This window comes from Ursus americanus, chromosome 20, assembly GCF_024610735.1.
Source record: "Ursus americanus isolate L20-20 chromosome 20, mUrsAme1.1.p, whole genome shotgun sequence".
Taxonomy (NCBI): Eukaryota; Metazoa; Chordata; class Mammalia; order Carnivora; family Ursidae; genus Ursus; species Ursus americanus.
In genome coordinates, this window is record NC_142146.1 from 50,635,437 (window position 1) to 50,657,316 (window position 21,880).

The 21,880-nt window shown below is 37.3% G+C and overlaps 1 protein-coding gene across 2 annotated transcripts in view; it reads left to right on the forward strand.

Moving 5' to 3' along the window:
• LEKR1 (leucine, glutamate and lysine rich 1) overlaps positions 1–21,880 on the forward strand; it is a 171,444-nt gene that overhangs the window by 103,462 nt on the left and 46,102 nt on the right. For both annotated transcript variants that reach the window (XM_087870309.1, XM_045811980.2), the window contains 3 exons: positions 6,099–6,180; positions 14,536–14,613; positions 14,963–15,166. In XM_087870309.1, coding sequence (XP_087726435.1) covers positions 6,099–6,180; positions 14,536–14,613; positions 14,963–15,166 — 364 coding nt within the window. The remainder of the gene's footprint in view (positions 1–6,098; positions 6,181–14,535; positions 14,614–14,962; positions 15,167–21,880) is intronic.

Here is a 21,880-nt window from a genome sequence, read left to right on the forward strand (position 1 = left end):
AGTACTCAGCACTTATTAGTTGTGATGATGAAGATGGAAGACACTTTTATATAAATGCTATTCAAAGCCATGAGACTAGATGAGATCCACTAGAGAGAAAATGCAGGTAGAGAAAAGGGCTACAAACTGAATCCTAGTGCTTCCCAACATTTAGAGTATTCTAAATGGGAAGGGAAGGAAAAATAAAGTATGATTAAATACAAAGAGGGAGGCAAACCTTAAGAGACTCTTAACCATAGGAAACAAACTGAGGTTCGTGGGGGAATGGGGTAACTGCGTGATGGGCATTAAGAAGGGCATGTGATGTAATGAGCACTGGGTGTTATATGCAACTGATGAATCACTAAATTCTACCCCTGAAACTAGTAATACGCTATATATTAACTAACTAGAATTTAAATAAAATGTTTAAAAAGGAAAAAAAGCTATTTCTGTGAAAGAGTGAAAACGAAAGCTCAATGGAAGTAGATAGAAAAGAGACTGGGGGAAAAAGGCAAATCATGAAAAGAAAGACAGGAATGACTAAGAAGTGTTTAAAATGAGATCATCAGCTTCAATAGTAAGCAGAGAACTGCAGATTAAACCTGCAATGAGACACTACTTTGCACCATATGAACTGGCAAAAAAAAAAAAAAAAAAAAAAAAAAGATAAATAACTCTTTCTGCTAAGTATAAGGAAAGCAGGGGCCTTCATTTAGTGAGGTGGAAAGGGACACTAGTACCTCCATCCTGGGAACCATTTGGTATTAGTTAAGTGTGTGTATGCCTATGACCTCATAAGTTTGTTCTGGGGACATGCTGCAGAAAAACTCCCCTATAGGTACACAAGAAGATGAGTAAAAAGCTTTTGTCACAGGATTATTTGTGGTGACACAAAGTTGCAAGCAACTAGGTTCCATCACTATAGGACTAGAATAGTAAAGTAAGTTTCAAACTCATCCCCCACTTTCACATCAAGTTCTCTAACCTTTGTTTTCTTTTGTTCCTTGAACACACAGAACTGAGTTGATTAGACTCCTTAGTACAGAGCATGCAATCATCCTTGACTGTGCAAGCAAGACCCCTCCCTAAATAATATTTCATAAAATATGTCAAACACAGAAAATACAGAGAATAACATAACAAATGTGGGTGAATCCATCACCCATATTTAACAAGTTTTAACATGGCCATTGTTACTCTGTATATTTTTAAAGAAAAATACGCCATTAAACCCTTCATTTTTACCCTTGCCCATGCAAGGATAACCACTGGTGACGCCTGGCCCAACTGCAAGAACAAGGTCCTCAAGACCAAAAAGTGATGAGATTCGGAGAGGAAGTGAGCGTGGGAGCCAGGTGGCCTCCCAGTGCCACCAGTGATAAGAGCTAGCAGGGAGTACTCACTATGCGCCTGCCACTGTTCTCTTTACATGTATTAAGTCCCTTAATTCTCAATCCTATGCTGTGGTCACCATTTCATAGATAAGGAAACGAAAGCACCTAAAGTCACAGAGCTCCTAGAAGTAGAGCCAGGATTTGAAAACAGGCAGTCTGGCTTCAGAGATCATGCACTACACTATGTTACCCTGTCACAGGAGCGTGTTAAGAACGGTGAACTTCTGTGTTTCCTCTTCCTCAATCATCTCTACCATTTGAAAAAGTATACAGCCTTGAATTTCTCATTAAAAAAAAAAAATCCCATGACTGGGATCTCGGGAGGCCAATTCTGCTTGCTTATTCTTTCATTCTGCTTCTTGAACCTACGCTCAGTTTCCTCCACTTTGAACCAGATTTTTTTTTTATCCAGAAAGCTTTAAGTTTGAAATATCTTTCCACTATAAAGGTTCTACTTATTGTTTTCTCAAACGTTATACTAATTATACTCTCCAAGTGACTGTAGTGTTTTATATCCTTCTATAAAATAGCTAACTATGAATACCTTTTGTATTTGTAGTTTCTACAAACCTTTTGGAACAACAGCATTCTCTTAAATGACTAATTACCCCAAATCTGATGCCTGTGTAATGCTATCCAGCAAGCAGCTGGCTTCATATGAAGAGAGACTAAGAGCTCTTTTTTGTCTTGTTCATTTAAAATCATTTGCTTCTTATTTAATATCTGTAAAGAACGCAGTCACATCATAATAGAATTTGCTGTTGTAAATTTTGGATTGTTTCCATGGGTTCCGCCTTACATCTGCATGGTGTTTAAAGCCAATGCTTCCTTTCTTTTTGTAGGCAGTTAGGGCCTTTTGCCTCATAATCCAATGTCATGCTGAATGACAGAAAATTGAAGTTGAATTTATTTAACTATAGAGAAGGACTGCACAGAACAATACACTTATTTAGGAACTCCTTGCCTCAGGAACTGAAGGAGCTGTCTTGTGCAGGTGGCTTAATCTCTCTGGTGCTTATCCTAGCTGTGCTCCTTTATTAAGGACAGAAACTGGGCACTCTGCTTCCAGAAACAAAACGACCCTGCTAATCTGCTAGAACCAATAATAAACTAATAGTATGCTTACTCCTCATTCAGAACAGTAAAGATAAGTTCTGTGTATTTTTAAAATAATTCTTAGCACTTCTTTATTAGAGAAAATGTAACCGAAAGTAAAAACAACAACAAAAAAGAAACAGCCATGAAAATATATTAACTCTTAATTATACACTGCTGGTCAGTTTACATTATGGATTATTCATAATTTATCTTTTTTTCCCCCTCAATTCTCTGTGGTGTCTTCTCTGTTTATATAAAGTGATTTCTTTGTTGACATTACTTGTATTTTCTGTTTCTATTTACTTCATATGGCAACCTTCAGTGGTTTCTGTGTTGTGGCGTAAAACATTTATTTCCTTTCCTTATTTTGACCCAGAGCTGCTGTAATACATAGTAAAGTTTCTGAAGAAAGTGGCTTCTTCACTCGCTGGGCACTGTGAATTAGACTAAGCTATGTATACTTAGCTTGAACCAGGGAGAAAGGGAATTTGGGTGGGTATGCAGAGAGACTAATACCAGAAAGTATAGTAGCTTTTCCTTTCTTGAGTGGGTTGTGATTATGTAGTTTATTTTCCTTTAAACCTAGTAAATTCTGGAACTATGATGTACAATATATTCAAACGTGAGCTTAAGAATACTTTCCAGGGGCACCTGGGTGGCATAGCGGTTAAGCATCTGCCTTCTGCTCAGGGCGTGATCCCGGCGTTATGGGATTGAGCCCCACATCAGGCTCCTCCGCTGGGAGCCTGCTTCTTCCTATCCCACTTCCCCTGCTTGTGTTCCCTCTCTCACTGGCTGTCTCTATCTCTGTCAAATAAATAAATAAAATCTTTAAAAAAAAAAAAAAAAGAATACTTTCCAAAGCAGGGTGCCTGGATGGCTCAGTTGGTGAAGCCTCCGACTCCTGATTTCGGCTCAGGTCATGATCTCAGGGTTGTGATATAGAGCCCCACATCAGGCTCCACGCGTGGAGTCTGCTTGAGATTCTCTTTCCCTCGCCCTCTACCCCTCACCCCGAGCTCTCTTGTGCTCTCTCATGTGCTCTCTCTCTCTCTCGCAAAAAAAAAAAAAAAAAAAAAAAAAAACTTTCCAATGCTATAAAAATCGGGTTTTAATTAGCTGCCATTTTTACTATCTACTGTTGTAATGATCAGGTAATTGAGAATTAATTGCATAAAATTCACATATCAAGTACCAATTATTTGGAATTTGTTTTCAAGATAATCAGTTCTTTCCTCTTAACAATAGCTGTATGTAGAAGTGATAACATGAAATTTATTACATGGGTTTAGACCCATGCTTCATCTAGTTTAAGATTATGTTTTGACAAAAGCACCAAGGGACATTAATAAGAAGGCATAATTATTCTCTCTGAAGTCAGTCTCATAAAGTTGGTCACAATGATACCATAGTTGTCTTAATATCTTTCATTAATTATAATATATTAATTTTTAAACTTTCAAAAATTAAATCTAAACCATCTCTTGAAGTTAGATATTCTGCTAATTTACTACATATTTTATGTAAAATGCTTTTCATTCATCTTAAGTATACCTCTTTAAAGATTCTTAGATATGTAAAACAGATCTATAGCTACATTAACCATGCTATCATGGACAAATATCATATCCCCTTGTAGCTTTTATATTTTGAGAGCCCATGTAGGAGAGTTAGAAAGATCAGGACTTTGGGATGAGTCCTGTCTGAGTTTGAATCATGAGAGCACTTCTAACTAGCTATGTCACATTTGATAAGTTAGTTAATTACTCAGATCCTTAGAGACTTCACTAGTAAAAATATGTATCTGTTTTTCATGGTAGTTGTGACTATAAATGAAATGATACAGGAGAAAGCATTTTGCATAGTGCCACAGAGTGCACCATTGACAAACACTAACCTCCTGCCTTCCTTATTCTTCAGAGGATGGGTTGAAATCTTTTGGCTGTGCCTGTGTGAATGGAACCCCTCTGCAAGTCCATATGAACTCAATGACAAAGAAATCCATTGTGCAACATTTGTAAAAGATTGCTTTGTTTCAGAAGGTTGTACTCAAAAATGAATTATATGTATGTTATCTTTTCCCTCATATAATGATGCCACTCGATAACTGGGAAAAATGTACCCTACAAATATTATCTGTCAGTTAAATCCTTATTGACTTTTACTTTGAGGGGCCTTTCTCTCAAATTGATCCCTTCAGCTGAGTTAAAAACCTTCAGCCAGTTTAACTGTTGGCTAATGCATTAATGCCTTGTAAGATATTAGGAAAGGGGTGTCTGGGTGGCAAGGAACTCTTGATTTCTGCTCAGGTCATGATCTCAGGGTCGTGAGATCGAGTCCCACTTTGGGCTCCGCATTATTCAGGGAGACTGCTTAAGATTCTCTCTCTCTCTCCCTCCCCCTCTCTCAAAAAGCATAAAAATAAATAAAGATAAAAAGCATATTGTAAGATACCAGGCAAGAGAATTGGAGAGGATCTGCATTTTTTTTTCTTCATCTGAAAAATGGGGCTATTTGCACCTATCTAGAAGTTTGAGGGATAAAATTAAATAATGTATGTGTAAGTACTGGATAAACATGAAGATTTATATTAATGTCTGGCAAATTCTAATTAAGACATGCGTTTAGAGTGAATTTGTTTTCTGATTTTTGTCTTGTTTTGTTTTCTAATTTAAAGGAACTGGCTCTTCTTCATAAAACAAAGCTAAGAAGGCAGATTGTCGATATATATAGAAATGTTTTATGTATTTGTATGGATGCGTAAAGATTTTAAAGTTTACTATTAAAAAGTATGTTATTAAAACATATCTGGGCAAATGTAACATAGAAATTTTATAGTTCCAGTGTGTTAAATTATTTTCTCCATAGAAACCAGTTAGTCCATCTGTGTAAGTTTGTTTTCTACCTTTCTCTCAAAAAAAAGTGCCAACAAAGGCTGTCATTACAGTGGGGGTTCAGATCATAGTCCCCACACACAGGCAAATGGCAGGACCCACTTCATTCAAGCCATTTGTTTTCTCTGCTTTAGTTTCAGTTCTGCATCCACACACATAGTAGACATGGCTGCTTGAATAATCTTTCTCAAACACTGCTTGAATTTCCCAGACTATGGAAGCCAATTTCCTGCTTGTATTTTCTTGGCTTTGGAAGTCATTAAAATTCCTATTAGCTGGTACACAGAGTTAACAAATTCTTTACTGGGAGCCATGTACTTGGTTTGTCTATTTCAGTTCTACCAGGAGGCCTCAGTGATACTTCTCAGTTCTAGGTCACAAGAGCGAGCTCAGGCAGTCAAGTGTTTCAGAGGTGAGCCACATGGTCAGAAATTCATATATGTGTCAGCTACATAAATTTCCTTTAAAAACATTAGTAAAATTTAGCCTATTAGCTGTTTGAAAATTAGCAAGATGTTGGAGGCAGAAGAGGCCAATAAATTGGATCCGTCAAAAACCATTAATTCTGTGGGGTTTCTGAAGAGATGAGCTGCAGAGGAGTAAAGTGGAGTAAACAGCTGTAGTATGCTGCAGGAACTGAGTGGCAATTCTAAAAGAATATGGTTTACACTCTGAAACTATCTGGACATTTCGAATGTACTAATCAGATGAACACATTATGTCATTTCAGATTTACAGTGTCAAGTAGAGGCAGTTGGGCTAAACCTTCAGAAGGCAGTGACCAAGATTGACAACTATAAAGAAAAGCTCATGTAAGATGGTAAACATGGAACAACCTGTAAGATTTTAGAAAGCTCTCCCCCACCCCTACCATCTGTTCTCTGTGATTCTTTTGGCAGTGATTTAGTTGTGTGAGTGTGGTCTGCTTTTCTCAGGCACTTTTCTGGCCTGTATTGTATATTAAAGGACCTCTAAATATTTTTAAATACATGAAATGTTTCTTTCATTCAGTAAGAAACTGAACCTATTCATGTATTAAAGCTTTCCCTGGTTGTTCAAGTGTAACTTAATGTGAAATATTCTGATTGTTTGTCTCTTAATGTGTCTCTTTATTATCCATCCAGAAGAGACAACTTTAAAGTTGTTTCTTAAAATTATCAATTTTAAGTTCAGAAAGAGAGTATCTTTGAAGAAGTATCTTTGAGTATCTTCAGAACGTTGGAGTACTTACACTTCATATAAGTGAGAAAGAAAATATTAGAAAACAAATGATAAGAAAATGCCCTTATAAAATATCCAGAGCACTACTGCTTTTAGAAATGAATTTCCTTCAGAAGTTTCAAAAATTACTTTATGGTATAAATATCATACATCTATAATTATAACACTAAAATAGAATTTGTGTAATCTTTGAAAAAAAAATATATATATATATTTTTACTTTGTGGTATGTTATCTGGTAGCTCTGGTTTTCAGTTCCTATATTTTGGAAGAATGAACCTCATAAGAAATATAAATATTTAGAATGCTTAGCAACCAAATGTTGTGTTGACTATGGACTACTCCTAAGAACAACGTGCTTAATAAAATTCTTAACAGCACAAGGAAGAACAAATCCCAGATATTCCCTACCAAATTAACGTATACTTGAATTATTTGTAGCAAAATAATTTGTCTTTGTAAAACAAAAGACTGTGGTTTATAGTACAGTAAATACAATAATTCAGCCATCTGTGTATGATGGCTGAGGTTGAAGGAATGAGTGGACAGGGGGTTCTTGGATGACTCACTGGGCCCAGGAAGTGACTTTCTGGATGAGAACAAGCATGAAAGACAGAAGCAAGATGATGATTGCCCCCCACCCTAGAAAAAACCATTGTTGCCCACCCTCTAGTACCATTAGGGAGGGCTTTGGCCATATGGACGTCTCATGTGGAGGGCAACCTAATCAGGCCATGGCTGTTGTGTGACTTTGGCTTCTTATATCTCAATAAGTGACAAAGGCACATTCCTGAAATAGAGGAGTAGAGCTAGTACCTGACTAAACTAAAAGGGAATTTGTGGACCCACCAAGACTTAGCATATGGAGTGGAGTCTTGGCAAGTTAGGAGAGAGGCTAACCACAGAAATAAGCATACTGAGGAAAAGGAGTAAAGCTCATTGGTTGTGACATGAATTGATTTTCACTTGATAAATTGACACAGAATTTTCTATATATACAAGGAACATTCCCATTTAATATTAACGTGCTTTGTGGTATTTTTTTATTAATTATATTTTTAACATTATTTATAATGTAAATGTTGAAAAATGACAAGAGTCAGAATAGATTGGAGAAATGTCATTAATGGAGGAAATCACTATACAATTGCAGGTACACTGATGCTTTTGTTTCAGTTTATAAAACTGGTGCTTCCTGCCCTTTATAAGAACTTCTTAAAATTAGAAAATGGGCTGACTATCCATTTTTAGAAAACTGAGTTATGAAAGAACTACCAAGTCCCTTGTGATTAAGAGATGGTACCACATCCAAACGGAACCATCCCAGAGACAGGAAGGGCCTGTTTTTCTGGTGTCTCCTTAGAAATGAAGAAAAAAATGTCCCAGAAGCCATCAGACATCCCTCTCTTTACATCTCTGGCTGGAATCCTTTACATGCCCTCTCCTAAATGTATCACTGGCAAAAGGGGAACAAGATTACCACAATTAGTTTAGACCAAGCAGGATTTATTCTGAAAGCAGATGATAATGCGGCTCTCATGGCCGGGAAGAAAGCTGTAGTGCATGGCTAGAAGGTAGCCGGTAATGCTTGCTAACATGGTAGAGCATTCATGATGCTTTGAAAAGTTATGACATGAGGAAGGCCAGTTGAACTTGATGACCAAGTTCAAGACACAAGGAAGGCCAGTTGTAGTGGACAGAAGAGCATTACCCAAAGATTTTCATATCCTAATCCTAACCTGGAATCTGTGAGTATATTACTCTATGTGACAAAAGGAACTTTACACATGTGATTAAGGATTTTGAGAGAGGGAGATTATCCTGGATTATTCAGGCAGGCCTGATGTAGTTGCAGAGATACATATAAGAGGAAAACAAGAGGGTCAGAGTCACAGAAGTAGTTGTGAAGGTGGAAGCAATGTTTGGAATATTGTGATTTGAAGATAGAAGAAGGGGGCACAAGCCAAGAAATGCCAGTAGTCTCTAGAAGCTAGAAAAGGCAAGGAAACATTTTCACCTGGAACCACCAGAAGGAATACAGCCCTTGTGATATCTTGATTTTAGGACTTCTTACCTTAGAACTGTAAACTAATAAGTTTGTGTTGTTTTAAACCACGAAGGTAATGGTAATTTGTTACAGCAGCAACAAGAAATTAATAACTCAGTGTGTTCAGAGCCTAGTGAGGATTTATGTGGAGGGGAATGGGAAACTATTAGAGGGATGTTTGGCAAGAGAGTGAAGTGATCTGATTTGTTTTAAAGGGTCAGCATGGCAGCTACCTGGAAAATGGACTGGAATGGGAGTACAAGAGCCATCAGGGAGACCAGGTGGGAGGGCATGAGTTCATGCAAGTGAGCAGTGACTGGTTGAGTATAAGGCTGTAGTGTGGCGATGGGGAGAAATATGTGTCAGTTCAATCTGACAGGATTTATTGGTGGAGTGGATGTGACTGGGGAGCAAGAGGATTGGAAAGGAAAGAATAAAAGATGGGATTTGGGGATTTTCAGCCATCAGGGTAGACAGTTGAGAGGCAGTGGAGTAGGGTGACAAGGAGCCTCGACTCCGGATCCAGACTGCTTCCAGCACTAGTGTTTAGTAGTTCTATCACCTTGGGTGTGGTACTAATCTCTCTAGTCCCATTTTCTCAACCGTAAGAAGGAAATAAAGGCTACCTTATCATTATTGTGTTGATGTCATTGATTAAAGTGAGAAAATCATAAAAGAGATAGATATGGGGTGAGGGAAATAAAACAACTATGCTTTTGATGTATTAGATTTGGAATGCCTTTTGGACAGCAAGGTGGAGGTATCAAGGAGACAGTTTGAAGATGGTTATTTCAGATGAAGCAGTGGAATGGTACGGAAACTTGCCCCCCCCCCTTTTTTTTAAAGATTTTATTTATCTGAGAGAGAGAGAGGGAGGGAGAGCACAAGCAGGGGAAGGGGCAGAGAGAGAAGCAGACTCCCTGCTGAGCAGGGAGCCAGACATGAGGCTCCATCCCAGGACTCGGGGATCATGGCCTGAGCCGAAGGCAGACGCTTAACTAACTGAGCCACCCAGGCACCCCAAAATTGCCTTTTTTTTTTTTAATATTTTATTTATTTATTTGACAGAGAGGCAGTGAGAGAGGGAACATAAGCAGGGCGAGTGGGAGAGGGAGAAGCAGGCTTCCTGCCGAGTGGGGAGCCGGATGCGGGGCTGGATCCCAGGACGCTGGGATCATGACCAGAGCCGAAGGCAGACACTTAACGACTGAGCCACCAAGGCGCCCCAAAACTTGCCTTTCAAATCAAGAAAAATATCCAATTATTTCACTTCATTTCCTTTATGTTAGTTAGCAGGGGCCTTTCTGAAGGCTTATTCCAAGCAGTTGAAGAGAAAGGATTAACACCATTTGCTGAGAGTAAGGAAGGAAGGAAATGTTGAAAGAGTTGTAGGCTTTCTTTCTATTCCCTCCAGTTCCTCCTCTCCCCATCCTAATGAAGGCGAAGATACCAATCGGGTCATGAAGGGTGAACCATAGAAAGAGTGGCTTAACTGGCGTGGTGGTGGGAGTTGACCATGGTGACTGGAGTCCTTGGGACGGTAGGCTCTCTAGATTAATTGTCCATATAGTTAGCAAAATAACCACTCAAAGTTTTGAAGTTCTACTGTCCCCGCCTCTGGATTTGAAAAGTTGTATATGAGTCTGAACATAGAGTGAATGTCATGGTGGAGATACTGTACCTCAAAGCATTTTTAAAAGTTTTTAATTCCAGTTAATTAATTTACAGTGTTACATTAGTTACATTGATTCAACAATTCTATACACGACCTTGTGCTCAAAGCATTTTCTATTTTTATTCTTTATTTTTATTATTTATTATTATTATTATTATTTTTTTTTTTTAGGGAGAGAGAGAAAGCATGCAAGCGGGTTGGGGGTGAGGGGTAGAGGGAGAGGGAGAGAGAATCTTAGGCACACTGAGTGTGGAGCCCGATGCAGGGCTCAGTCTCACGACCCTGAGGTTATGACCCCAGCTGAAATCAAGAGCCCAATGCTTAACCGACTAAGCCATCCAGGTGCCCCTCAAAGCAATTTTTAAAGTAACATTTTTGTTTGATTTCAAAGCAAATATATAAAACTCGGAAAATACGGGAATATGCAAAAAAGAACATCATAGTTGTATTTTGATAAATCCTTATAGTCCTTTTTCTAAGAACTTTTTCTTAAAGTCTTCTTTTTCTAAGTAATGTATATTTTTTTATGTTTTCACTTAGTGATAAATATATCATGTAATGACATCTTCCATGTCATTACATGATACATTTATAGATAACTATTAAATGGCTATATAGTATTTCAATCTGTAGATGAATCATAACTTATTTACTAAGCTTTTGGTTTATTAGAATTTCTAAATTTTTCACTTTTATAAGTAAGGTACTTTGAAATTCATATAGATAAATCTTTCTACTCACACACAAGTATTTCCTTTGGATAATTTTTGCTAGAATCAAATAATTTTAAATACATAATGACTCTTGCCTTCCAATAAGATTATACTGATTTATAATCTCACCAGTGCTTGTAAATACCCATTTCTCCACTTCCTAACTAATAGTGTATAGGGTATAATAACTTAAAAAAAACCCAAAAACTAGTTTTATTGATGAAACATTGTACTCTTGCATAGTTGACTCTGAATTCTTTCTTTTGTGACTCACCTGAGCATAACATTTGCCCACTTTTCTAATAGTCTGTCAATCTTTTCCTTATTCTTTTTTCTGTTGTTTTATTCAGAAATAACTTAAAACTTACAAGAAGTTGTAAACATAATGATAGTACAAAGAGCACCCAAATAGCCTTTACCCAGATTAACATTTTAACCCATTTGCTTTCTCCCTCATCCTTTCCCTGGCCCCCTCCTTCTCTCTCCACACACACACACACACACACACACACACACACACACACACACACTTTCCTTTCCTGACTCATTTGAGGATAAGTTACCTGCAACATGACCCTTTACCTTTAAATACTTTAGCCAGCCTTTTCTCAGGATGGTGATACTTTACATAAGCACAGCAATCTCTGTCGTAAGTTTACACACAGTATTTTAATCTACCATCCGTATTCTAATTTCGTTAGTTGGCCTTTATAGCATTTTCTCCTCTAGTATAGGAACAGGTAGAGTTAGCCTGTTGGGCAAGTCTTTTTACCTCCTAATTCTGGAATATTTCCAGTCTATCTTTTTTTATGACATTGACATTTTTTGAAGAATACAGAACCCCTCAAACTTTTTTAAATAAAAATTTTCATTTTATATTGGTCCAGTGTTGATTGAATTAAGGGCATGTACTCTTAGCCAGAAAACCATATAAGTGAGGATGTGGCCTTCTCAGGGTGTGGCCATCTGCCTGCCTTCATTTGGGGATGTTAATCTTGATCACTTAGTGAAGGTATTGCTCAGTTTTTTTCACGCCCTCATTCCTGGGTTTTTTTGGTTCCTTTTCAACTAGTAAGCAGTCTATAAGAGACACTTTAAATACACTTTAAATGCTCTCCTTATCAAAATTTATCCCTCGTTATAGCATCCATTAATGATTTTTGCCTTATCTAAACTGTACCGCAGTGGTTGCTAAATGATGATTTTTCTGACTCCAGCCCTCCCTCCCCATTTATTAGCCCTCAGCATCCTACTTTAAGCAAGAACCTCACTTCTTCTCATTTATTTATTTATTATTGGTATGGACTGATGAACTCTTATTTTTTCAATGGTTTATAATTGATTACTGTACTGAATTGTTTTGATATATAAATTATCTAGGCTTAGCCAGTAGGAGCCTCTTCAAGTTGCCTCCCATGACATTGGAACTTGGTTTCCTCATCTTTTATAAGCACTTCCTCACCTTCTGACATAACGAGATATCTCAGATACACTTACTCTGCCCTAGCCTTCAAATCAGCCATTTCTCTGAGTACTCTTGGTTCCTTTGAATAGGAATGGCATTAGAGACCAAGATCTAGGCTCTAAGTACGCTCTTGTGCTGCTTGATTCTGCTGATGGTTTCATGGGTTTATATATATGTCAGACATATCAAAGTATACATGTACTTCATTGTATGTCAACATGATACCTTACTCTATTTTACAAAAAGCAGATAATAAAAGAAAGTAACATGTTTTATAAAGACATATTTTGCAAAAGAAAAAGTTAAGCTAAAATACAGTGTTCAGAGGTAAAACTTGGGTAATAAAACACTAAAGAAAATTAAAGTAATTATCATAAAATTCATGAAAATGGTTATTTTAGGGAGGAGGGAGTTGGCTGTGACTGGGGCGGGGGGACATGAAGCTTCTAGGGTAGCTGGTCAGGTTTTATGTTTTTACCTGGATGGTAGTTACAAGAGTTTTCTCCTTATAGTAATTCATTATATAATTGTTTTAAGCAATTTTTCTATAGCTTACAATTTTATTGTATTTTACAATAAAAATGGTTTTAAAAATAAATGACTGTTGTTCATGTTCATGATGCAAATAAATTATTACTTATCGGAAATTAAAGTCATGCTGCAAGTAGGGCAAACTCATTGACAATCTAACATATAGTTCATTGTATAGTTTATAAGCTATTTGAAGATACTTTCAGATAATGACTTACGAATAAGCAGTCTATACAATCTTAAACTGGAATATTACTCTTTCTTAATATATTAACTTTTTGAGTTTTGTTACAAAACCCAATTATATATAAAATCAAGACATATGTTTATTTCAGTTTTGAAATTTCCATTTGTTCATTTTAATGGTTTATTTTTCTGCTGAGATTTGTCATCTTTTCACTAATTAGAGTGGATTTTTTTGTTGTTGTTGTTATGTCTTTAAGCAGAATTATAACTGCTCTTTGAAAAATCCTTGTCTGGAAATTTCAGTATCTGGGTCATCTCAGAGGCAGTCCCTATTAACTGTCATTTCTCTTGAGACTAGGTCATGCTTTTCTGTTCTTTCTTGTGTTGGGTAATTTTTATTATATTCTGGGCATTGTAAATGTTATGGAAATTCGGATTCTGTTGTATTTCTCCAAATACTATTGTTGGTGGGTGTGAGGGTGGTGCTGTTTAAGCACATAGTTAATTTGGTTGGCCTCAGACAGTAAACTCTCTCTAGGGCAACAGTTCAAATCTCTGTTTAATTCTTTTATCTTTAGCCTCCTTGGAGTCTGCCCTGTGGATGTATAGTTCAGGGCTCAGCCAGATGTGTGTGTAGGGTCTATATGCAGTATTGGGATTCCCACTCTTTGATTCTCCTATTTTGAGTCAGTCATCACTTTTTAGAACTATGGTTGACCCAAACACTGTGCTCTAGTTCTTTAGGCCAGACTGTTTTCTATCTGAAACATTAGTTTCCCTGCATGGGGCAGACTGGAGCCTCAGGTTTGAAATCATAAAAAACCAAAAAACAAAACAAACAAACAAAAAAGCTGACCCCATGCTGTCACCTCATTCCAAGTGTCAACTTACCTCCAGAATCTGCTTGTTTTTGTTCACTTTCCAATGCCTTCTAACAGAGTTTTTCTTTTTTTAATGTTCTCCAATGTTTAGACTTTTTACTTATATGCAGATCAGTCTGATAGGAGCCTACTTAGCCATTATAGAAGTGACTTGAAAGTTTATTTCTTTAAAGAAATGATAATATAAAGATGCTAAGAAATTTCTCCTAAGGATGAATAAAATAATGATACAGAAAAGCACATTGTTGGACTAACAGATTAGGTTATTTTTTGGCAGAGAAAAACCCCTCAACTTTGCATTTTTTAATTTCAAGGAGGTATGCATGTATAATCACAAATAGAATATAAAGATAAGTAATACAGGAAAAACATATTTTTAAAAAAGGAAAACATATATACTTGAACTATGTTGAAATAAAATATTTGAATTTCTTTTATATTATTTTAGGAATAAATCTAATGAAGCTGATGACTGTCAAAGAGAACTTAGAAAACTGAAGTTTGAATCCATTATTTCTGAGTCACGGTATACACTGCAAATTTCTAAATTAATATTTTTAGTCATTGAATTTGAAACCATACTTTAACATTTTATTTGAAATGTACTTAGCTTTTCTTATTGTATTATTTAAATATATAATACCTAATTCACATTTATAATATCTTGAAGTTCATTGATTTTGCCTCTGCCTAGGTGGGGGAAGTTTTAATATCACAAAACTATCCATTTTCTTAGTATTTTTAAAGTTTTTCTTTAAAGTTAAAATTATAGTCTTTAGTTTCAAATGAGATTTTCATGTATCTTTGATAAACATAAAAATACAGTGTCTAATTTGTATTGGTGTGTGTTTTTTTTAAATCCTGTTCCATTTTAGGCATACCAGATTGCTTAAAGAGAAAGAGGATTCTTTAATGGCTTGTCAACAAATATATAAAACTTTACAGGAAGAACTGACTGCAAAAGAAAAGCTAGAAGAAGACATAAGGAGAAGAATTAATCTTGCAGAAAATGAACTACAGATAACCAAAACTCTTCTGAATCAGACAAAGGAAGAGGTTGTAACACTGAAAAATGAAAGGTGCAGTCCACAATAATTTCTTCCAAAAATATTTTGTTTAAGTCAGTATTCCATATATATTTGAAATATCAAGGTCTTATGTATATTAATGACAGTGAAATCATGGCATTAAAGCCATATTTCACAAGAAAGGTCATCACATCCTATCACCTCATTTGACAATAATTAAACGGAAACCCAAATTGGTTAGATGACATGCTTAAAGTCACATAGTTAGTGAAAGTAGAGATGGAATCCACATTACATTTGGTGTTAGATTTTTATTGAAAAGTATCAAAAAGAGCATGTGTGATCTTATACTACTGAATTTCACCTGCGCCAATAAGTGGTGGATTCTGTCATTTTCCAACAGAAAGACATCTTTTTGTACCACTTTTTCCTTTTATTAGTTCTTATTTTCTTCTCTGTTATTTATCAACACCTCTTATTGAGGGCTTTCCACAAAGATACCTCTGGCATTTAGGTAGTAAAGGGAAACTAAAAAGCATGTTCATTTAGCCTTCCTAGATATTGTTGCTCAGTTAATTTGTCTTTAAATTAACCTATTTATACTTAATATCTCAAGCCTGCTTTCTTTCTTTTTGTTTTCATTTGCGTGGTATGTCTTTACTCATTCTTTTCAAGTACTTTAGTTTTAAATGCATGTCTGATATATAATGCACATTTTGGGCTTTTATTTTATTAGTTTTTATCAAATCTGGGAATCTTTAATGGGAGATATTATCCCATTTATTGATATAACTATTATATTCCAGAAGAACACAAGTTCCATAAAAGCATGAATTTTTGTCTTATATTATTCTCTGTGAACAGAACACAAAATTGGCTATTTGTTTTTCATTCTTCCTATAATTTTTTAGTTTATTTTTTAATTTTGTTAGTTTCATTTTATGAGTATTAGACCAGTTTCTAACTTAGAAGATTTATAAACTTTTTTTAGTTCTTTACAAGAGCAGCTATTTGTTCCCAGAGGAAAAGTCTGGGAGTGGGTAGAAAGCAGCTTAGAATTAAGATAATTGTCTTAGAACTTTCTCATCAACTCTTTGCCCTGGGTTATATCTGTCTCTACTCCGGGCTAGAAGGAGTTCTGTTCAGTTCACAGGGGACAAGTCTTATCTCTGGTCCATCCTGGGATAAGATGAACAACTGCAGTGCTGATTGCTAACCACCATTTCTTCCTGACTCAGTCATACCAGTAACCTGACTCTTGCAAAGATGGTATACCTTAGAGTTACATGAATGTTTATTCCACCCCACCACCTCTGCCATTTCACAACTACATAGTCACTCAGCCCATAGCATATTAGAAGCAGCAATTTCATAAGCAGGAAATTTGCAAGAACCAGGCTTACTAATAACAAGAAGGAATGGCAGCTGAAAGATTGGTCATGCATAAGAAGAAAAAAATATGTAAATCCAAACAAAAACATGAAAAGCATTGCAATTTGACCCAATATGCAATAGAAACAGCCCTACACACATCAATAACTTTGAGTGTTCCTTTATTTATAACATGGGTAAATAATTAGTGGCCATGATGATGACCCTGAGTGAGAAAAATAAAAATCAGTTTTATACTCTACATAAAAAGTACAGAATCATATGTCCTAGGACACCATGAAATAAATAACTTTTTTTTCCAAATCTTCTGCTTATAACTTTGGTTATCTGAGTAATTTTCTTATATTCCTGTATTATCTAGAATACCCCACTTCTAATGATGTCAGATTAATTAGACTTAATTGCTTATCCAAATGAATGCCATCTTCTTTACAGTGGTCATTGAAAAGATCCTGTCTTTGCTCAGACATTTCTGGAACTCTTTTCTGAGGATTGACTTAAGTGCATATGTTTTACAATATTCTCTGTATGATGAATCTTTGCCCCTTAGGAATGAATTTGATTTTAAAATCAATCTCAGTAGGTTCAGTGAAAGCCAAGTCCAGTGAATATGGTAGGAAGTCAATCTGAGAAATACCATGTGGGATCAAAAATAAATTGTATTTTTTTTTTCTGTGCTTAGTAAATTATTTCTTGCTGCAATTTGAAGAAGGCAGTCTTATGAGTGTTTTGAGGATTGATGGCATCATTAAAATAAATACAGAACTTTCGGAGGATTGCTTTGAAATACACACTCGCCTGGGTGTATGTGTTTTGCCACATTTTAAAGACATTTAGTATGGTTCTAATCTTACCTTCTGTTGTAAGTGCTGAATGAGAAGGATAATTTAAGTTTTCAGAGAATAGAGACGTCACTGAACTACCACCTTCCTTCTACTTCCCTCCTTTTTTTCTTTCATATCCTTCCCCTGTTTCCTTTGCTCTTTACAGTTTAATCTATCCAAAAGCAGGCATGGTATTACTTAGTCATTTGGTGGTGACTAAGTTTACTGTTTGCTACATAACAAATTAAAATGTGCTTATGGACCAGTAAGTTATCATACTATGATAGGAGTACTCCTAGACAACCCATTGTCCTTTTTGTCCTAGGCCACCTTCAAATTTTGTCTGCCGTGTCCTCTATAGTATCCTTAAAGTCTAGCACATATCCACTCAATAAATATTTGTTGAGTGAATGAATGACTTGCTTTGGGTAATTCAGTCGGTTGGCAATTATTTGAGCAGCATTTACTATATGCCAGCTGCTCTGTACCCTGGGGCTGTAATAGTGAATCGGAAACATCCCTGTCTTCAAGAATCTTACATTCTAATGAGACACATAGTTTAAAAAGATAAATAAAAGTGAAGAGCTAACTAGAATAATTATAGATTGTGATAATGGATATAAAATAAGTAAAAGGGTATTGTAGCAGAGACTGATAGAAAGGGGGCCTTGATTTGGTAAGAGCAGTCATAAAAAATGACTTTCAAAGTGATACATAAAGGAAGATGAGTAAAAGTAACCGGGCCAAAAGCCAAGAAGAGCTTTACAAGCAAAAAGCAAGCTTGGTGAGTTCTCAGAAATGGCAGTATGACTAGAGGCCTAGCAAGCGTGCGTGAGGAAGGTGAGGACCAAACCATGCAGCATGTCCCAGGCCTTTGGGAGTTGGGTATTATATACAGTGCAATGAAAAGAAACCATTAAAGAGGAGTGACGCTGTGGAAAGATCATTCTGATGCTCAGTGGAGAAGGTATGGCAGTGGGCAGCAGGAACAACTCAGGTCATTTACTGTTTTGATATTAATGAAAGGACTTTATGTATGGTTAAGCCTAACAGACACGAGAAAAATGAAAATCTTCGGCTCCCTCCCCCTGCCAGCTTGTGCTGGGATATTTAAATGTCTGTACCAAGTGGATAGTGGCGAAATAGCCAGAGTTTACTCCATTTTGAGCCAAAAGGGATATATAAAAGCCAAGTTAGGGGCACCTGGATGGCTCAGTCATTTAAGCATTTGACTCTTGATTTTGGCTCAGGGTCATGATCTCAGGGTCATGGGATGGAGTCCCTCATTGCATCAGGCTCCATGCTCAGTGGGGAGTCTTCTTTCCCTCCCCCTCTGCCCCTCTCCCCATGCACTCTCATTCTCTCTCTCTCTCTCTCTCTCTCTCTCTCAAATAAATAAATAAATAAATAAATAAATCTTAAAAAAATAAAAAAGAAAGCCAAGTTAAAAGGATATCTTGAAGAATAATGACCTTTTGAAAGCTTTTGAAACTCTGTCCAAACCTACCTTGAAACTTGTTTATAAGCCGATCAAAGATTCTTCTTTCTCTTTAAGCAATCTGGTATGCCAAAAATGGAACAGGATAAAAAAAAAAACTACCAAGAGACATTAGACACTATATTTTTATGTTTATCAAAGATATATGAAAATCTCATTTGAAACTAAAGACTATAATTCTAACTTTAAAGAAAAATTTAAAAATACTAAGAAAATGAATAGTTCTGTGATATTAAAACTTCCCCCATCTAGGCAAAGGCAAAATCAATGAACAACTTCAAGATATTATAAATATGAATTAGGTATTATATATGTAAATAATATAAGTCTTCCTTTGACTGCTGGGGCTACCTGTTAACCTGCCCCCTTTCTGTCTCTGGTTCTTTCCTATCCCCTCCTGACAGCAGACATTCCTTAAGGTTAGTGCATAGTCTTGGCTTTCCTCTCTCCTCTTTCTTCTCTTTAGTAGTAAACTGTCTCAACTGAGCAAGTTTCTCTGTAAAGCTTTACTTTGAAGTGCCATTGGGACCTCTAAACAGAGGTGTCCCTAAGCAGTTGGAGATGTGAAAAGTCCCTCCAAAGAAGAAGTGAGGCTCAGCAAAAACTTTTAAAATTTAAGCCCACTGTTAGCACTCTTCCCTTTGTAAATCTTGCTACTCTCACCTAAAATTTTTAAAGCCTAGGGGCACCTGGGTAGCTCATTCGGTTGAGTGTCTGTCTTCGGCTCAGGTCGTGATCCCAGGGTCCTGGGATCAAGCCCTGCATCAGGCTCCCTTCTCAGCGGGGAATCTGCTTCTCCTCTCCCTCTCCCCCTCCCCATGCTGTCTCTCTCTCTCTCTCTCTCTCTCTCTCTCTCTCATGCTCTCTCTCAAATAAATAAATAAAATTGTAAACAAAAAAAAACCTTTTAAAATAGAGATACTGATAGCACTGACAGAGATTCTTGTTCCGTAGCACTGGGTGCTGCCTGGAAATCTTCCACCCAGCAGTGTCCCAAACACTGTCATGGAAGGACTTGCAATCAACCAGGCTGCCAGATGTGCTCTCCAAAGGCCAAAGCCCAAGTTGCTCCCAGTGACAGCGTGTGCTTCCGTAAGCTCAGGCAATCTCATGTACACGCCACCCTTCCCTCACCTCTCCTGATACAGAACCCCTGCCCAAGCTCCACTGGGACCATTATGAGAAAGGTGCAATTTAAATGCTATGTGACTTCAGAAGAGGAGAAAAGGAAGATGTAAAAAGCCAAAACTAGGGAAAAAAACTGGTAGAACTGAATTTGGGGCAGGAAAGGAGTTGGTGACTAGGAGATAGTTGAAGTATTAGGACAAACCTATTTAATCCTACATTGCTCTCTCCCCCACACTCAGGAAGCTCTATTAGGAGAAGAGGCTCCAGTAGAAGGAGGAAAAGTAGGCCTTTCGAGATCACAGAGGCTGGGGGTAGAGGTCTGGCCAGCTTGGTCACAGACACACTGAGGCTGGAGAGAGAGGTCTCCTCTGTGGATGAGGAAAGATGCAGTAAGGCAGTGGACAGCGCCAGAGAAAAGTGCAGCTGTTTTCTCAATTCTATACTAAGAGCTTTCTGCGCTCCTGCTTCTGGGCTATAAGGTCTAGTCAGTCAGTGCCAGAACTCTGCCCAGAACTGTGAATTTGGGACAGCGCTTCAGGCCTATAGTGGATTAAATAGGGTTCTGTGGGCTGGCCTGCAGGCCTAATTCCATTTTTATAGAAAATTATTTCTGTGGTAAAATGTGTTTGGAATTCCCTATAACCAACTTCCAAATAACGTTTTATAAGGACATATGTGTTTAAGCTTGGAGACTGCCCACATATAGCACTTAGAGAAATTTATGCACTGACATGTGGGCTACGACCATAGTGCCGAAACACGCAGCTGTCTGTAACAGCTCTTATACACTATGCGTTCCCAAGAGCTGTATTAGCACCATTTTGGTAAATTCCAAGAAGAAATATAGGAAAATACTTATTCGCCTAACTTGCCAATAACAGGATGGGATTAGTGAAGAGCACTGTTGGAGGAAAAGTTTAGTTGTAACCGAAGTTACGTGCAAGTTGCTTACGTATAATTTCTTCTGTGAAATAAATAATATACGTCTGTATCTCTTTGTCTAACTTATTTTTTTAAGATTGATTGATTGATTGATTTACTTGAGAGAGAGAGAAAAAGAGAGCACGAGAAGGCGCACAAGCCAGGAAGAGGCAGAGGGAGGGAGAAGCAGTCTCCCTGCTGAGCAAGGAGCCCGATGCAGGGATGCAGGGCTAACCGACCGAGCCACCCAGCTGCCCCTGGAAGTGCTCCCTGTCCCTCCAGAAGGATATCTTAGGCTCTAAGGAAGGGTTTTATTCACCCTCCCCCACACATGTAACTTTAACTTCTTTTCAATTCTCAGGTCCTCTTCTTTCTCTTTGTTTCTGGTTTTTGTTTGTTTGTTTGTTTGTTTTTAATTGAAAGCTACAAACCCTCACCCCAGAAGAATATATACAAAATCTGGCAAATTTTTTTAGGAGGCTCAGGGAGTTTCCTGCTTTTCTATTATGTGACATGACCCCATAATTAAACAAGCGTGCTTCCTCTTGCTCTCTCCCTTCTCTCCCTTTGCCCCCACCCCACCTCTGTCTTTCTCCCTCTCAAACTTCCTCACACACAATCCATAGCTATCACAGTTGTGGGGAGCCCTCCAAGGTCTTCTGTGATCATGTCCTGAATGAGATGCTTCCTTCTGTGGCACTCAGTGGCAGGAGTAAGGGATCTGAAAACCAATCCGGACTCTGCTGTCCTAGCCACATGCCACAGGGGAAGGAGCTCAGTTTTCTTGCATAAGTATGCCATTCCCTTCTCCTCTTACCAACCCTTCTGTCTCTAGGTCTGACCCCACCCCAAGGGAATATTGTTTCTAATTTACCAACCCAGAGGGGAATTCATGTCCAAATTTGCCCAAAGGCACTGGTTAGCAGAGCTGGGGCCTTCACCTGTGAAGCAGGTCATTTTCCACATTTTCTACATAACGAAAGAGGTTAAGCAAGGCTAAAC